The sequence below is a fragment of the Lampetra planeri genome, chromosome 20, assembly GCF_965212315.1.
Source record: "Lampetra planeri chromosome 20, kcLamPlan1.2.h2, whole genome shotgun sequence".
Classification (NCBI taxonomy): Eukaryota; Metazoa; Chordata; class Hyperoartia; order Petromyzontiformes; family Petromyzontidae; genus Lampetra; species Lampetra planeri.
The window spans coordinates 13331719-13346473 of NC_136126.1; the positions used below are offsets into that span (position 1 = coordinate 13331719).

The 14755-nt window shown below is 47.4% G+C and overlaps 1 protein-coding gene across 5 annotated transcripts in view; it reads left to right on the forward strand.

Annotated features, from left to right (window-relative positions):
* Positions 1-13463, forward strand: part of GFUS (GDP-L-fucose synthase) — a 23665-nt gene extending 10202 nt beyond the window's left edge. For 4 of the 5 annotated variants that reach the window (XM_078603633.1, XM_078603637.1, XM_078603635.1 and 1 more), the window contains 6 exons: positions 4483-4616; positions 7205-7269; positions 8308-8374; positions 9686-9765; positions 10695-10794; positions 12917-13463. In XM_078603633.1, the coding sequence (XP_078459759.1) occupies positions 4483-4616; positions 7205-7269; positions 8308-8374; positions 9686-9765; positions 10695-10794; positions 12917-12972 (502 nt within the window). In that variant the 3' untranslated portion in view covers positions 12973-13463. The remainder of the gene's footprint in view (positions 1-4482; positions 4617-7204; positions 7270-8307; positions 8375-9685; positions 9766-10694; positions 10795-12916) is intronic. The other variant, XM_078603638.1, reaches the window with a different exon arrangement.
* Positions 13464-14755: the final 1292 nt, after the last annotated feature.

Sequence of the window (14755 nt, forward strand, 5' to 3'; positions counted from 1 at the left end):
CTGTGTGTGTGTGAGTCAAAGTATGCGTGTGACAGTCGCTGTTTGTGTATGTCCATGTGTGTGTGTGCGGTGTGTTTAACTATATGTGTGTGTTAGACAATGTGTGTGTGTGGGTCCATGTGTGTCAGTTGATGTGTGTGTGTACGTCTAAATGTGTGTCTGCGTGAGTCCATGTGGTTGGTTAGTCGATGTGTTTGTGTGTGGGTCGATGTGTGTCAGTCGATGTGTGTGTGAGTACGAGGTTCGGAGAGCCGTAAGGCGCTGCAAGGATGGGTGGTGGTCATGGGTTGCTGAGGAGATGGAGTCTACCTCAGTGGCCCGCGATCACAAATCACTATTTAACTCCATCAAAAAAGTAACCTGCAGCGCCACACCTATTACCATCATTAGGGGAAAAAACGGTGATCCAATCTCCGACCCCCAGGAACAGGTTTGCAGATTTGCTGAGCATTTCTGTGAGGTCCTGGGGGAGGGGAAATCCCTCAGCCAGGAAAACATCATGGCACAAAGTGGGGATAACCCTGCTGAGGCTGCGGTGCCTCAAATATTGGAAGAGGTCACCCCCTGTGAGTGGCTGGCTGAGGTGCCATCTGTTGAGGAAGTACTGAAGGCGATCCGGAGTCTGAGACCAGGAAAGGCACCGGGCAGAGATGATCTCCCAAGCGAAATGCTCAGGGAGGGTGGCGTTTGTGCACAGACTGCCCTATATGACATCATAACAGTCTGGACCACTGGACGGGTTCCACAGGATTGGAAGGATGCCCTGGTGGTCCCCCTCTTTAAGAAGGGGGACCGCACAGACTGTAACAACTACAGGGGCATCTCACTCCTCAGTGTGCCGGGAAAGGTCCTGGCAAGGATTATTCAACATCGCCTTGCTAGGCACGCTGAGGAGGGGCTTGCGGAGCCCCAATGCGGTTTCAGGAAAGGGCGGTCCTGCACAGATGCCATATTTTCTGTCCGTCTGCTACAGCAGAGGTGTAGGGAATTCCAACAAGACCTACATCTCTGCTTTACTGACCTGGTCAAGGCCTATGATACCATCAGTAGGCCTGGGCTCTGGTTGTTCTTCGTGCTTTCGGAGTCCCTGACCCTCTACTCACGATCATTAAGGACCTTCATGATGGTGAGCGGGCCCGGGTAAAACTACGTGGCCGGAGTTAGAGCCTTTCCCTGTACACCTTTGGGTGCGACAGGGATGTCCTCTAGCTGTACCGGAGGAATTTCCATCTGGTATAGATACAATGCGGTCAAGGAATGGCTCCCTATTGCTCAATCATGTTATGTATGCCGATGATCTGGTAATTGCTGCTCACTCAGAGGAGGAGTTGGAGGCGCTGCTGCTGAACCTGGATCTTGCCACTAAGAGGTTGGGCCTTACCATCAGCCCCACCAAAACGAAGCACCTTCCTGGGTATTTTGTACCATCGGACACTTCACTCCCACAACTCCCAATCGGTGATGGGGCAGTAGTGGAGAGAGTGGAGAGTTTCCCATACCTGAGCAGTGTGCTTATGACCGGCTCCAGTTTAACAGCAAAGGTCTCGCTCCGAATCAGTCGAGCGGCAATATCTTTTCATCGGTTGCATAACGCTGTGTGGAAGCTACCTGGTCTGTCGCTCCGCACGAAGCTTCAGGTCTTCTCGGCCACAGTCATTCCCTCCCTTCTCTACGCTTGCGAAACGTGGACCCCCCCCCTAATGGAGCATCTTCGCTGGTTGGAAACATTTAGGCTGGCCTGCCTACGATCCATCCTGGGTTTAACCAGACTGGATTGTGTGAGGAGCTCACAAATCCTTGAAAGATCTGGGCAAAGTCCTATCGGTGAGCTCCTCCGGCAGGCAAGGCTGCGTTGGCTGGGTCATGTAGCCCACATGCCCAGCCACCGCATGCCTAAACAGCTATTGTTCAGCCGGATCGAGAGGGATAAACGGGCGCGGCACGGGCTAGAGAAGAGATGGAGTGATGTGGTACAGGAGGACGTGGAGCTGAGTGCACTTGCCGATGACTGGTACCAGCGGTGTCAAGATCGGCCTCTGTGGAGGCTCGTGAAGGACGCTACTGGGCAGTTGGAGGCAGTCGCCCTCCAACAACAATGGAGGGCGGAGGAGCGACGCTCACAACAACGAGCGGAGCGCCGGGTGGCTAAAGCACAGCAAGTTGGTACAGTAGGGGGCACAGGTGGTGCATCAGCCAGTCATCTCGGTCATCTCAGTCAGTCGACCCGTGGCACCTGGGTCTGCCCCATGACCTCCTGCCAGCGGGCGTTCGACACTTCACGTGGCCTCAAGGTGCACATGGCCTGGCACAAGCGTCATGGTGACGTCACCGCCACTTAGTGGCGAATGGCGGTTGTTGTTGTTGTGTGTGTGAGTCCATGTGTGTGTGAATCTATGTGTGTGTTTAAGTCCGTGTGTGTGTAAGTCGATGTGTTTGTGTGCGTGGGTCGATGTCTGTGTGTGTGAATGAGTCTATGTGTGTGTCAATTGATGTATGTGTAAGTCGATGTGTGTGTGTGCGTCGATGTGTGTGTGCGAGTCACTGTGTGTGTGTCCGTCTGCTACAGCAAAGGTGTAATGAATTCCAACAAGACCTACATCTCTGCTTTATTGACCTGGTCAAGGCCTATTATACCATCAGTAGGTCTGGGTGCTGGGTTGTTCTTCGCGCTTTCGGAGTCCCTGACCCTCTGCTCACGATCATTAAGGACCTTCATGATGGTGAGCGGGCCCGGGTAAAACTACGTGGCCAGGAGTCAGAGCCCATTCCCTGTACACCTTTGGGTGCGACAGGGATGTCCTCTAGCTGTACCGGAGGAATTTCCATCTGGTATAGATACAATGGGAGGCTGATCGATGCCCGGGTGTGGTCAAGGGATGGCTCCCTATTGCCCAATCATGTTATGCATGCCGATGATCTGGTAATTGCTGCTCACTCAGAGGAGTAGTTGGAGGCGCTGCTGCTGAACCTGGATCTTGCCACTAAGAGGCGGGGCCTTACCATCATCCCCACCAAAACGAAGCACCTTCCTGGGTATTTTGTACCATCGGACACTCCACCCCCACAACTCCCAATCGGTGATGGGGCAGTAGTGGAGAGAGTGGAGAGTTTCCCATACCTGGGCAGTGTGCTTATGACCGGCTCCAGTTTAACAGCAAAGGTCTCAATCCGAATCAGTCGAGCGGCAATATCTTTTCATCAGTTGCGTAACGCTGTGTGGAAGCTACCTGGTCTGTCGCTCCGCATGAAGCTTCAGGTCTTCTCGGCCACAGTCATTCCCTCCCTTCTCTACGCTTGCAAAACGTGGACCCCCCTAATGGAGCATCTTTGCCGGTTGGAAACATTTACGCTGGCCTGCCTACGATCCATCCTGGGTTTAACCAGGCTGGATTGTGAGGAGCTTACATCCTTGAAAGATCTGGACAAAGTCCCATCGGTGAGCTCCTTTGGCAGGCAAGGCTACGTTGGCTGGGCCATATAGCCCGCATGCCCAGCCCGCCGCATGTCTAAACAGCTTTTGTTCGGCCGGATCGAGGGGGCTAAACGGGCACGGCACAGGTTAGAGAAGAGATGGAGTGATGTGGTTCAGGATGTGGAGCTGAGTGGACTTGCCGATGACTGGTACCAGCGGTGTCAAGATCAGCCTCTGTGGAGGAGGCTCGTGAAGGACCGCTACTGGGCAGTTGGAGGCAGTCGCCCTCCAACAACAACGGAGGACGGAACAGCGACGCTCAGAACGAGCGGAGCGCCGGGTGATTAAAGCACAGCAAGTTGGCACAGTAGAGGGCACAGGTGGTGCATCAGCCAGTCATCTCGGTCATCTCAGTCAGTCGACCCGTGGCACCTGGGTCTGCCCCGTGACCTCCTGGCACACGGCGTTCGACGCTTCACCTGGCCTCAAGGTGCACATGGCCTCGCACAAGCGTCGTGGTTATGTCACCGCCACTTAGTGGCGAATGGCGGTTGTTGCAAGTCCATGTGTCTGTGTAGGTCGATGTGTGTGCGAGTCGATGTGTGAGTCCATGTGTGTGTAAGTCTGTGTGTGAGTCCATGTGTGTGTGTAACTCTGTGTGTGTAAGTAGATGTCTGTGTTTGAGTCCATATGTGTGTGTAGAAGTGTTTGTGTGGGTCGATGTCTGTGTGTGTGTAAGTGGATGTGTGTGTGTGTGTCTTTTTCGCCCAGGCAACGCCGGGTACTTCCCGCTAGTATGCATATAAAACACTTTGGGTTTCTTCCTTAGCATTGGTGAGATGTGAAATGTATAGTTTTTACCTTTAAGGATGCTTGCTCATTCAGGACCTTGGTAACATAACTTGTAGGTACCGATTTTAAGTGTTCCTTACATGACGCAGTCCTTTGTCATGCGGAGAGCGGTGCTGCTGCTGTTGGGCCACAGTGGTGGCAGCGGTGGTGATGGTTGGAAGCCGTTGCTGTCGCTGTGAGCCTGCGTGGGCTCAGGGCTGTGTCGGTTTCTGCTGCAGGGGCTACTGGGAGCAGCATGGCTGCAGATTTACCTCCGTCATCCCCACCAATGTGTTCGGACCTCACGACAACTTCAACATAGAGGACGGACATGTGCTGCCCAGTCTGATCCACAAGGTTTATCTGGCAAAACGTGAGCAAACGTAGACTTTTTGTTCATCGCAACTCTATACGGTTCCTGTTAACCACACGGCTTGAATTTGAGTAAAAAATCTACGTTGCTGCTGAAGTCTGAGGCTCGGATTCTAACACGGTTTTGCTAATTTTTGAGCCACTCAATTTATTTTAAAGACCAATGAGTGGCTCAGCCGTGGCTCAGCTCAGGCTCAGGTCAGGGAAATCCTGAGCACAGTTGGGACCAGGCTCAGAGCCGGTTCAAGTTAAGCATGGCTTTGGGCCAGCTCACTTGAGTCAAAGTTGAGCCTGAGTTGCGTAGTCAATCAGGACACGGGCCTCAATGTCCCTCCCCTCCCTCGTGACATCGCACACTCGAGAGATGCCACTGCCAAGTGGCTGTAGACAGTGCAAATGCATCCAGTGTTCAGCCATCACCACACCGCAGGGCACAGCACTTCTCTTCATGCGCCTTCCTTCACACTGCTCCACCTTGGAATTCCCTCCCATCGCCTTTTTTCACAAGCTCTGATAATACCCTGAAGTCGATTCACAAAATTCCGGAACTCTGATCTATTACCACTTTGATAGTGCCATTTCCTGCTGGTCACTTGATACTTTGGGCCTTTGCTCAGCAACTGTGTAAAATAAAAAATACTATATTCTTTGGGTATTTCGGTAAAGTCACATATATAGAAAAAATAATAATATCACGACGTTTCGATCGCAACACAAGCAACAGTCTTCAGGTGAAAAAAGAGGGGGAAATCTGCCGAGGCAGGCTGTTTATAAAGGTTTAGAGATGGGCGGGGCAGTTAATGTTAATGTAGGAGAGGTCTCCGTAAACTGCAGTCGGTCTACGCCAATCAAAGAGCTGTTTACAAATGGTTTAGAGATGGACGGGGCAGCTAATGCCCATGTGGGATAGATACTACGGAGCTGTGAGGGGTTGCCATTGTATTGTGAGAGATTAGCATGTCAATGTAAGAAATTTGCTTGTAAATATCAGCTCGGACAGCGCAGTGGCCACATGGATTTGGAAAAGAATGGCAAGCTGCCATTTACTAACACAGTTAACGGTGGCTGTGTTAGTGAATGTAACTCGGAGAGTCGAAAAAAACTGCTAACATGGGTAGGTCGGATAAGAACATCACAGCCAGTTATGACCTAAACTGGTTAATAACGTCCTTCCAATGATTGCTCAGTTTGTACCCATCTTCTCGGTTGAAATTGCATCTGTGTTTATATATCTGGATGGCTTCATGAACAAATCTTTTTAACAAAATAAATTTCGTGTGTGCCCACAGCATTAAAATAATGATCAGCCATAAAAAATACTGCTTTGCAATCACCTGGCACTCCACTTTGTTTGCCTAGACTTGGTAGATACATTATTGTTATCATAGCAGGCAGTCAACTTGACTAGGCAACCCAAAATATTGGCCAATCCTGGTGAAAGCCTGTTACTGCATCCCATTTATTCCATTTCTCGCATCTATCGCCTTGTATTTTTTGATCCAAAATTCCTAATGACACGATGTTAATCACCCCACTGGAAGCGTCGCCCTCGTATTTTTCCGCGAGTATCGTTGATATCCTTATTCGTCCCTAGTACACATTGCGAACAACATATCCACCTCGTTCCTACACTGGGAAGTTTTACCTAAACGTCACACGTGCCCCGACATTGGCGGAACCTGGATTCGAACCCAGAAATCTTGGCAGAACAGGCTCGTTGAGCCACCGGTCACCTCCACCACATTGAGAATTTTTCAGTCTGGGCAGGTTTACCTCAATATTCGTTTTGGTTTAGTTCTTTAAAACCTGAAGGTAAAACAAAAAAGCGTACTGTACAGGGTGGTCCAGTTGTCTTGTGACCCCAATTTAATTCTCTAAAACTTAATGTTTTCAAAGCAAGGTTTATCTAAAACAGAAATTATAATTTGTAAAGGACATCTGGACCATCCTGCACATCAAAAGTCTTTTTTCCCATTAGGTCCTAAGATATAACCTAATATGTGTTCCTAATAAAATATTATCTGACCCCAAAACTTTATAAAATAACACTTTTTAACACAACTAAGATATTTTCAAGTGGAAATGTGGAGAAGAATAACTAGACAGGTTTACACAGTAATTGACTGAGCAGAAACTGGTGGAGGGGCTGTCAAGAGTGTCTGCCTCCCCGTGGGTCATCAAATGTAATACATGTATATTGAGTTAAAGCGGTAGTGAGATATGTTTACTTAATTGAATGCACGTTGTACATCTTGTGTGAATTTCCGAATTCAGCAGAAACCGTAATGCGGTGGTCATGCGTGTAACCAGCCGCACGACTCAGCGTTAGTGACCGGCTCAGAACGTTGCGAGTTCAAATCCTGGTTCGAATTTAACTCAGCCCATCATCTCTCAGAAGTCGATAAATAAGTACCACTTTGTGGGAAAGCCAACAGTGATTGTACAAAGTTGCACCACTGACTCTGTGTGGCTGTAAACAGGAGATGAGCACTGGTTTCTCCATGCCCGTTTGAACAGAGATCATTCTGCCATGTTTGTGCGTGCATGTGTGTGCTCTTCACCAAGCTCTGTACTGTCTGTATTCGCTAGGGGATGAGACCTCTCTGCAGGTCTGGGGCACTGGGTCTCCCAGGAGACAGTTTATTTACTCACTGGTGAGTATGTGAAATTTTGCGTATATCCTCCTGATCGGGATCAGTCTGGGTAGCATATTGTGATGTGGTTTACACGTCATGCCATAATGAGCGGCTACAACATGGTGATGCGTGGAAGGCAGGCAGGAGAGGGGGAAAAGGGAGGGCGAGAATAACAACACCGAGCGGCAGCCTTAAAAGGCTAAGCGCCCAAGGGAACATCTACCATTGGAGATGGAGTGATGAAATCGGCTCGTGTGCAGGTACTGGGCGAATTATTGCATCGCGGGACCGTGAGCATCTGCGGCGACTTTGGGAGGCCTTCATCCAGCGGTGACTAGATCATCGCTGATGATGATGTACTCCTCCAATAGGATTTTCAGTGTCATGTGCTCATCGGTTTGCACTCTAGTAATACCCCGATTTGCACCCTCCTGCTGTGTGTACTTTCGCTACAACGTACTCAACTTATTGATACCCAATCCCACATTCCGTACTGTGGTACCACGCCATAACGTACTCGAAATTGACCAATTTTACCGCTCAGACCCAACATTTTTTACGCTGCACGGAGACATTGAGGCACCAGATGGCACGCAAGCCTGAGCGTTCCCGACTACAATGTGTACAAGTACAATGTAAATATTTTTTCCCCACATTCCGTATTTATCGCGACTATTTTTATACAAGTGTAAACTATTTTTTTTGGATGATAACCAACTAATAATACATATAGTATAATAGACAAGGTAATATTTCTTAATATATCAATAATATACACGTACTATTTCACACCGAGATGGTTGTACATTATAGATGCACAATGGGTTACAGTGCTTCCTCTGTTTAGGTTATGTACCACGTGACAATCCACCATCCCATCTCTTTGCTTCGATTCATATTCTGGTTTTCAGGAATACGTCCTGGGCATAAACCGGGGTATGCCCGTATCTCTAACAGCATGAACAAAAAACATAATGAAATATAGTGAAAACCGGTTTGCCCATTGTCCTTGAACAGCCCTGGTTCTAAAAGAGCCGTGATGCACGTGTACCCCAGGACCTCGCTAGGCTGTTCATCTGGGTGCTGCGCGAGTACAAGGAGAGGGAGCCCATTATCCTCTCCGGTAACACTGACCCTGCGACATACATTTGCAAACCACATTTCTCCTGGATAATTCAGATAGCCATGAGTTGGGTGATTATGTGTAGGGAGGGGGGGGGCACGTAAATTACAATATTACAATATTGCTACGATACCGATCAAAGGAGACACGCGAGCTACTCTTTATCATAGGCAGCAGGGCAGTGGTAACACACTCGTGCCTCACGGCAAGAAGCGCTTGGGTTCGATTCCTGACTTGGCCACCTTTGTAAGTGGAGTTTGAATGTCCTCCCCATGTGAGCTTCCTCTGGGTTTTCTGGTTTCCACCCATTGCTAAAGCAATGTAACTGGTTCATAAGAAAGGTTATTGGGTTAGATCGCGTAAGTATAAATGTGTCGCAACCCTCCACCACCCGACATGCCCAATCAGTAAGAAATGTGTCACGTTAACAAAACGCCAATTAGTTACTTCTTCAGCCCACCGGTGTGTTTGAAGAGTGAATCCACAACATTTACAATTTGAGTATGATGTTTAGCTGGAAATTACATACAGCATCTTTGGGCAATTTGCCAGAATAGTGAAGCCATCCTGCTTCCTGTTTTAAATAGTGCAGGACGACGTCATCATTAAACCCCAGAGGCGGAGGGGGGTATTGTAATTATATAATAGATTAGTAATCCGTTAATTAGTATGTGATTTCTCTGTAAAGAATTGTAATATGTATTGTGTATTACTTAATAATACGCTTCCGGGCTACACTAATGTTCCAGTTAACAAGTCACTTAAATTACTAGATACACTAGTAAAGAAGACAGGTTTACCAGAAGATATTTCAAAACTATCTTCAAACGCACCGGTGGACTGAAGAAGTAACTAATTGGCGTTTTGTTAACGTGACATATTTCTTACTGATTGGCCATGTCGAGTGGTGGAGGTTTGCGACACATTTATACTTATGTGATGTAACCCAAAAACTTTTATTATGAATAATACTGGTCGCAAAAGCCTACGTGTTAAACTGAATGTAACTGGTATTGGCCAAAATATTCCAATGATGAAAAATTACCAACAAATTACTCAATTGGGATTACATGCAGCAATATTGTCCCCTACTGTGGAAAATGTGGCAGGAAACTCCTGTTCTGAGAGGTACCGGTGAGGCACAGCTTTGCCCATTCCACCACTTCCCACAAGTGTGTGTCATGTGAGGCATCGTGCTCGTGTATGGGGATCTTATGCGTGTATGTGTGTGCGTGTTTAGTTGGGGAACTACGCGAACAGCACTTTCCCTACCAGTCTGTTAAGGCTTTACGGGGATTATTTTTCTTTTAGTTGGGGAAGATGATGAGGTGTCCATCAAAGAAGCAGCCGAAGCCATTGTCAAGTCCATGGACTTCAAGGGAAACGTCACCGTATCCTCTGATGCGCTGGTCCTTGGGTCACTTCTGATCCTCCAGGCCATGGGGAATGGGCCACAGATCTGTTGTAGATACTATTATTTTTACAAAGCACCAGATTTAGATTTGAATTTTTCGTGACTGCAGGGATCCATACTCTTTGGTTCTTTCAGTATAAAATAAATAAAATCACGATGTTTCAGGCGCAACACAAGCGTCCGTCATTGCTGAAGTGGGCAAAATGGCAGCCGTTTTGCCCACTTCAGCAATTGTTTCTTGCTGTGGTTGTCCCACCTGATGACGGACACTTGTGTTGCACCCGAAACGTTGTGATTTAATTTATTTTATTTTATACCTATGTGACTTTACCGAAAGAACCAAAGAGTAACAATGATATTCAATACACAGGATCTCGACATAGTTGATACATGTAAAGTGCACATAGTTTGATTCGTACCGTCTGGCCAGAGATGCAAACCTAGATTCAATCAAAGCAATCAATCACTCTCAGTACTATTTACAGTCAATGACAGTCTGTTAATGGAGAAATAATGTGTACAGGCTCAGATAAAATATAAAAAAGATATATGTATGATGACGGAAAAACATCACCGCCATGCAAGCCCAACAGGTTACGTGAATGAAAATCATCGAAAACTCACCGTCATATTTTTTAAGGCTGCTGGGGTGATTCCGTAGAGTCTTAAGGCAGATATGTGTAAACGTACGACCATGCTGCTTTAGTGCTATGCTGCTTTCGTGCTATGCAGTATCATTATCATCAGCCATTATCTATCTGTTGCTGGATGTATGCCTCATGTTGTCACCATCCCACACAGTCAAGTGCTGCCACCATCCATTTCACTCCTGCACGTGAACTGAAAATGACACCACCTGTTGAGCATTTGATTTCCAGAGGCTAAACCTTTACGGGTTTTGCTCAGTTTGATACAAGCAAATCGGATGGGCAGTTCAAGAAAACGGCCAACAATGCAAAGCTACGAAGATACCTGCCGGACTTCAAGTTCACACCTTTCCACCAAGGTAAGCAGAGTCCTCGTTTCTATCTACAGTGTTAATCAGATATTCATCGTTATCACCATCTGCCATGGTCTATCAACTGTTGGATGAAGGCCTTCCCACGCAATAACCAGCGATGTCACAATCCATTACTGGATATTTGTGTAAAAGAGCTTTAAAGCTCATCGGGTTCCTCCATTGTCAATACATATTCAGATTTTGATCTCACTGCTGCACACGACCAGGTCTCATTGTTACATCTGGGGTACATTCCATTATTTAGCTACCATTCCATCATAAAGCTCACCCACCGGTTGTCATCCTTCCTGGTGAGACTTGTCCTGCTCAAGGCTGCTCTGCTTTCTCAAGTGAAAATAATGTTCCTGTTTGCCCTGGTCCCCTGGTTCATATGCTTCTGTTACTGTCAATGGAAGTCTGAAACATCCATCTATCCCATGTATTAGCATTCATACATTTTCAGCTTTTCCCCATTTTTTTCAAATCAGGATCCATGCTTCTGATTGCTATCTGATGGCAGGCAATATGATGTTTCTCCTTGGGTTACATTGGCATGTAGCTTTTCATTGTTGAATTCAGCTTACATCCTGACACTCGGCCACCATGCTCAATAATGGAGAGTAGTGCTGGAATTGAGGGCTCCAGTTCTGTAATTTTCATGAAGAGATCATCCACGCAGTGACACATTTTAGGATGTGAATTATTCAGAAGAATTCTGCAAATGTTCTTTCATGGGCGACTATGGTTGTGATGGGGAAACAGGATATACCTAGTTGGTACCCTAGAGATTTTACATGGTGAAATTGTAAACTTCAGATTTGATTGCAGCCAAGGAACATGTATTATAATTCTGCTTGTTTAACCAGGAATGCATCACTGAGTCTTAAGATTATACTCTTTGGTTTTTTCGGTAAAGTCACGTAGGTGAAAATAAAAATAAAAACAACTCAATTAAATCACGACGTTTCGGAAGCAACACAAGTTTCTGTCATCAGGTAGGACAACCACAGCAAAACATTTACTGTAGTGGGCAAAGAGAGCTGTTTGTGAAGCGATTATATAAGGTAAGAGAGGGGGGGGAGGAGCCAGGGAGGAGAGATTCAGGGGGCGGGGGGTGTGGAGTAGGGGGGGGGGAATAACACTAACGCCAGGGAGGAGAGATGCAGGGGGCGGGGGGTGTGGAGTAGGGGGGGGGGGGAATAAACACTAACGCCAGGGAGGAGAGATTCAGGGGGCAGGGGGTGTGGAGTAGGGGGGGGGGAAGATAAACACTAACGCCAGGGAGGAGAGATGCAGGGGTCGGGCGGTGTGGAGTATGGGGAGGGAGTGAGGCTCCTGTTAATCCTGTTGAGACACAGCTGGTGAGAACACAATCAAAACACTGCACGTCAAATTTCCTAGTGATGGTAGTGAGCAGGGCTGGGAGTAAAAGACTGGGGATGTGGATATGAATATAAACTATAGGGCAGCTAAGGTTTAACTTGGTTAATAACATCATTCCAATGATTGCTCAATTTGAATCCATCTTCTCGGTTGAAGTTATGTCTATGTTTGTATATCTGGATGGCTTCATGGGCAAATCTTTGGTGGTATCCAGACGGCTTGCAGAGAACTTTGGTGTCGGAGAAAACAATATCATGAGAACCCACAGCGTTGTAGCAATGGTCAGCCACGGCAGAATAATTAGAACTATCGTGTTTCAAATCTGACTTGTGCTCGCGAACGCGGTCAGATACATGTCATTTCGTTTCCCCAATATAACAATCGCAGTCGAAAACTTCAAATCTAGAATGAGTCTTAAGATTGTTCAGGAGTAGGGGACAATGTTGCCACGTGTAATCCCAATTGAGTTACAGCTGTTCCCTCATAAGGAACCATTTGTGGACCAAAAAAAAGCTCACTATCAAGGTGTTCACTGGAATAGGGTTAATGACAATTTGAACTGGGCCTTTAAAGAAACACATGGGAACATTAATGCATCGTCACTGCGTACGTGTTATTGTGTACATGCACGGGTCTCCTGGTCACATAAAAAAAAATTATACACGGTACGTGTGTACAGTATTCACTATAAAGTACAATGTATGGTGGACCGCAGCTTGTGATTGCCTGCATTGTCACATTCCAGCTGTGATGGAGACGTGCGGCTGGTTTGTGCAGAACTACGAGTCTGCACGCAAGTGAGGGCGTCTGGGCTCCGCGGGCACCACCACGGACAGACAGACGGGCCTTTGTCTCGCTGTGCAGTGTCAACCACTGCAGCCACACACACAGACACACGGGGCATACAGGGAACATTGCAGCTACGTGCTGTCAGGGTGGCTAGGGTCCTACCTCTTCCACTGTTTACCAAAACAAGACAGACTTTTCCATCAGCCTCGGTTTAACAAAATAGTGCTGTCTACCAGAATAAAATTAAGCACACAATTCCTGGCACCTGAACACAGGGTCATATCTGGACAGTTGCTAACCCCAAGTGTGGCCAGTTTACTTCGTGTGTGTGGAGCATAACACTGCTGATGTGTGCAGGGTGGAAATTTATTATAAAACAGAATCTATAAAGAGTGCAAAAAATGTTTCACGTATTATCATGCATCTTGAAAGCAGTATTTTGAATATGAAGATTTTACGTGTTTTTGGGAATCGTCTGGCAATAAATTATTGCAGGACTGTTATCGTTGTTGCAATATTTTGTGGAGCATGTAATGATCGAGTGTGATGCTGGCTTGGTGTAAGCTATAAGCTATGTCAATACAGCTGTTTGCTTTGCTGTTTTAGGCGTTGGTGTGTGGGGCTGCATGGATTTTAAGAAGCCAATTTCCAAGTTGACTTCAGGTCGGGGATGGTGTTAATGTAGTGTTTTTATTTTACGCGGACAACTTCTATTTCTCCTGTCACTTTTTATTGAACAGAGCTCCTCGCGTTCAACACCACGTGACTATCGCCGTAACTCTCCCGCTTGCGCTGCTCGCCTGCTTCGCTCACACTGCTCTCTCCTAGCCTCTCCACTGCTTGCCTGCTCTCGCTCTCATTCTCCTAGCCTCTCCACTGCTAGCCTACTCACTCTCCTAGCCTCTCCACTGCTTGCCTGCTCTCTCTCTCACTCTCCTAGCCTCTCTACTGCCAGCCTGCCTGCCATGCTCCGCTCGCTTCGCTCTCTCCGCTGCTGGCCTATTACTACGCACTCTGCTAGCTTCTCCACTGCTAGCCTCTCACTATATCTTATGCTAGCTTATCTACTGCTACCTTCCGCTATATACTCTGCTAGCATTCCGCTATATACTCTGCTAGCTTATCCACTGCTAGCCTTCCGCTATGTACTCTGCTTGCCTCTCTACTGCTAGTCTTCGCACACTCACACTTAGGATTCCACTAGCCTCCAGTGGGGGATCAGCCATCACCGCTGGAGAGGGCATGGTGTGGAGAGCGGGTCCCGGACTTCTTGTTATTCCTCTTGTCTTCACTCCGACCAACTCAACTCTCTGCCTCACACTCCCGCATTTATCCTCCCGTATTTATCCTCATTAACTGCTCTAATTAAGCTGGCGTTCTCCCGTCGCCTCACACCCGTGGCTTCCGCTGCTAATCACCTCAATCTCCCGTCAATCTCATGCCTGTTCCGCGCCTACATTTTCAGCCAGCCAATCACTGCTATGCATCTTAATTGACCATCTCCCTCGTTGCTTTCTCTCGCAGCACCTGTTCGCCCTAATGTGACCTCACTGCCCGTAACCCACACATGCGTGCACACCGTTTGCAAACCCCCGCGCGCGTTACTCCATTACATCATCCACCCCCCGCCGTGAAGAAAAATCTAGCCATCCCGGCTAACCGTATATACAACTAAGAAACGCGCGAATCTGTGACAGGTTATAACAACACAACAACAAAAATAAATATGCGTGTATTTACAAGTGTGTGCAATGCAGTCCGTCTCTCTGAACGCTCAATGAAAAACAGTTCTCCG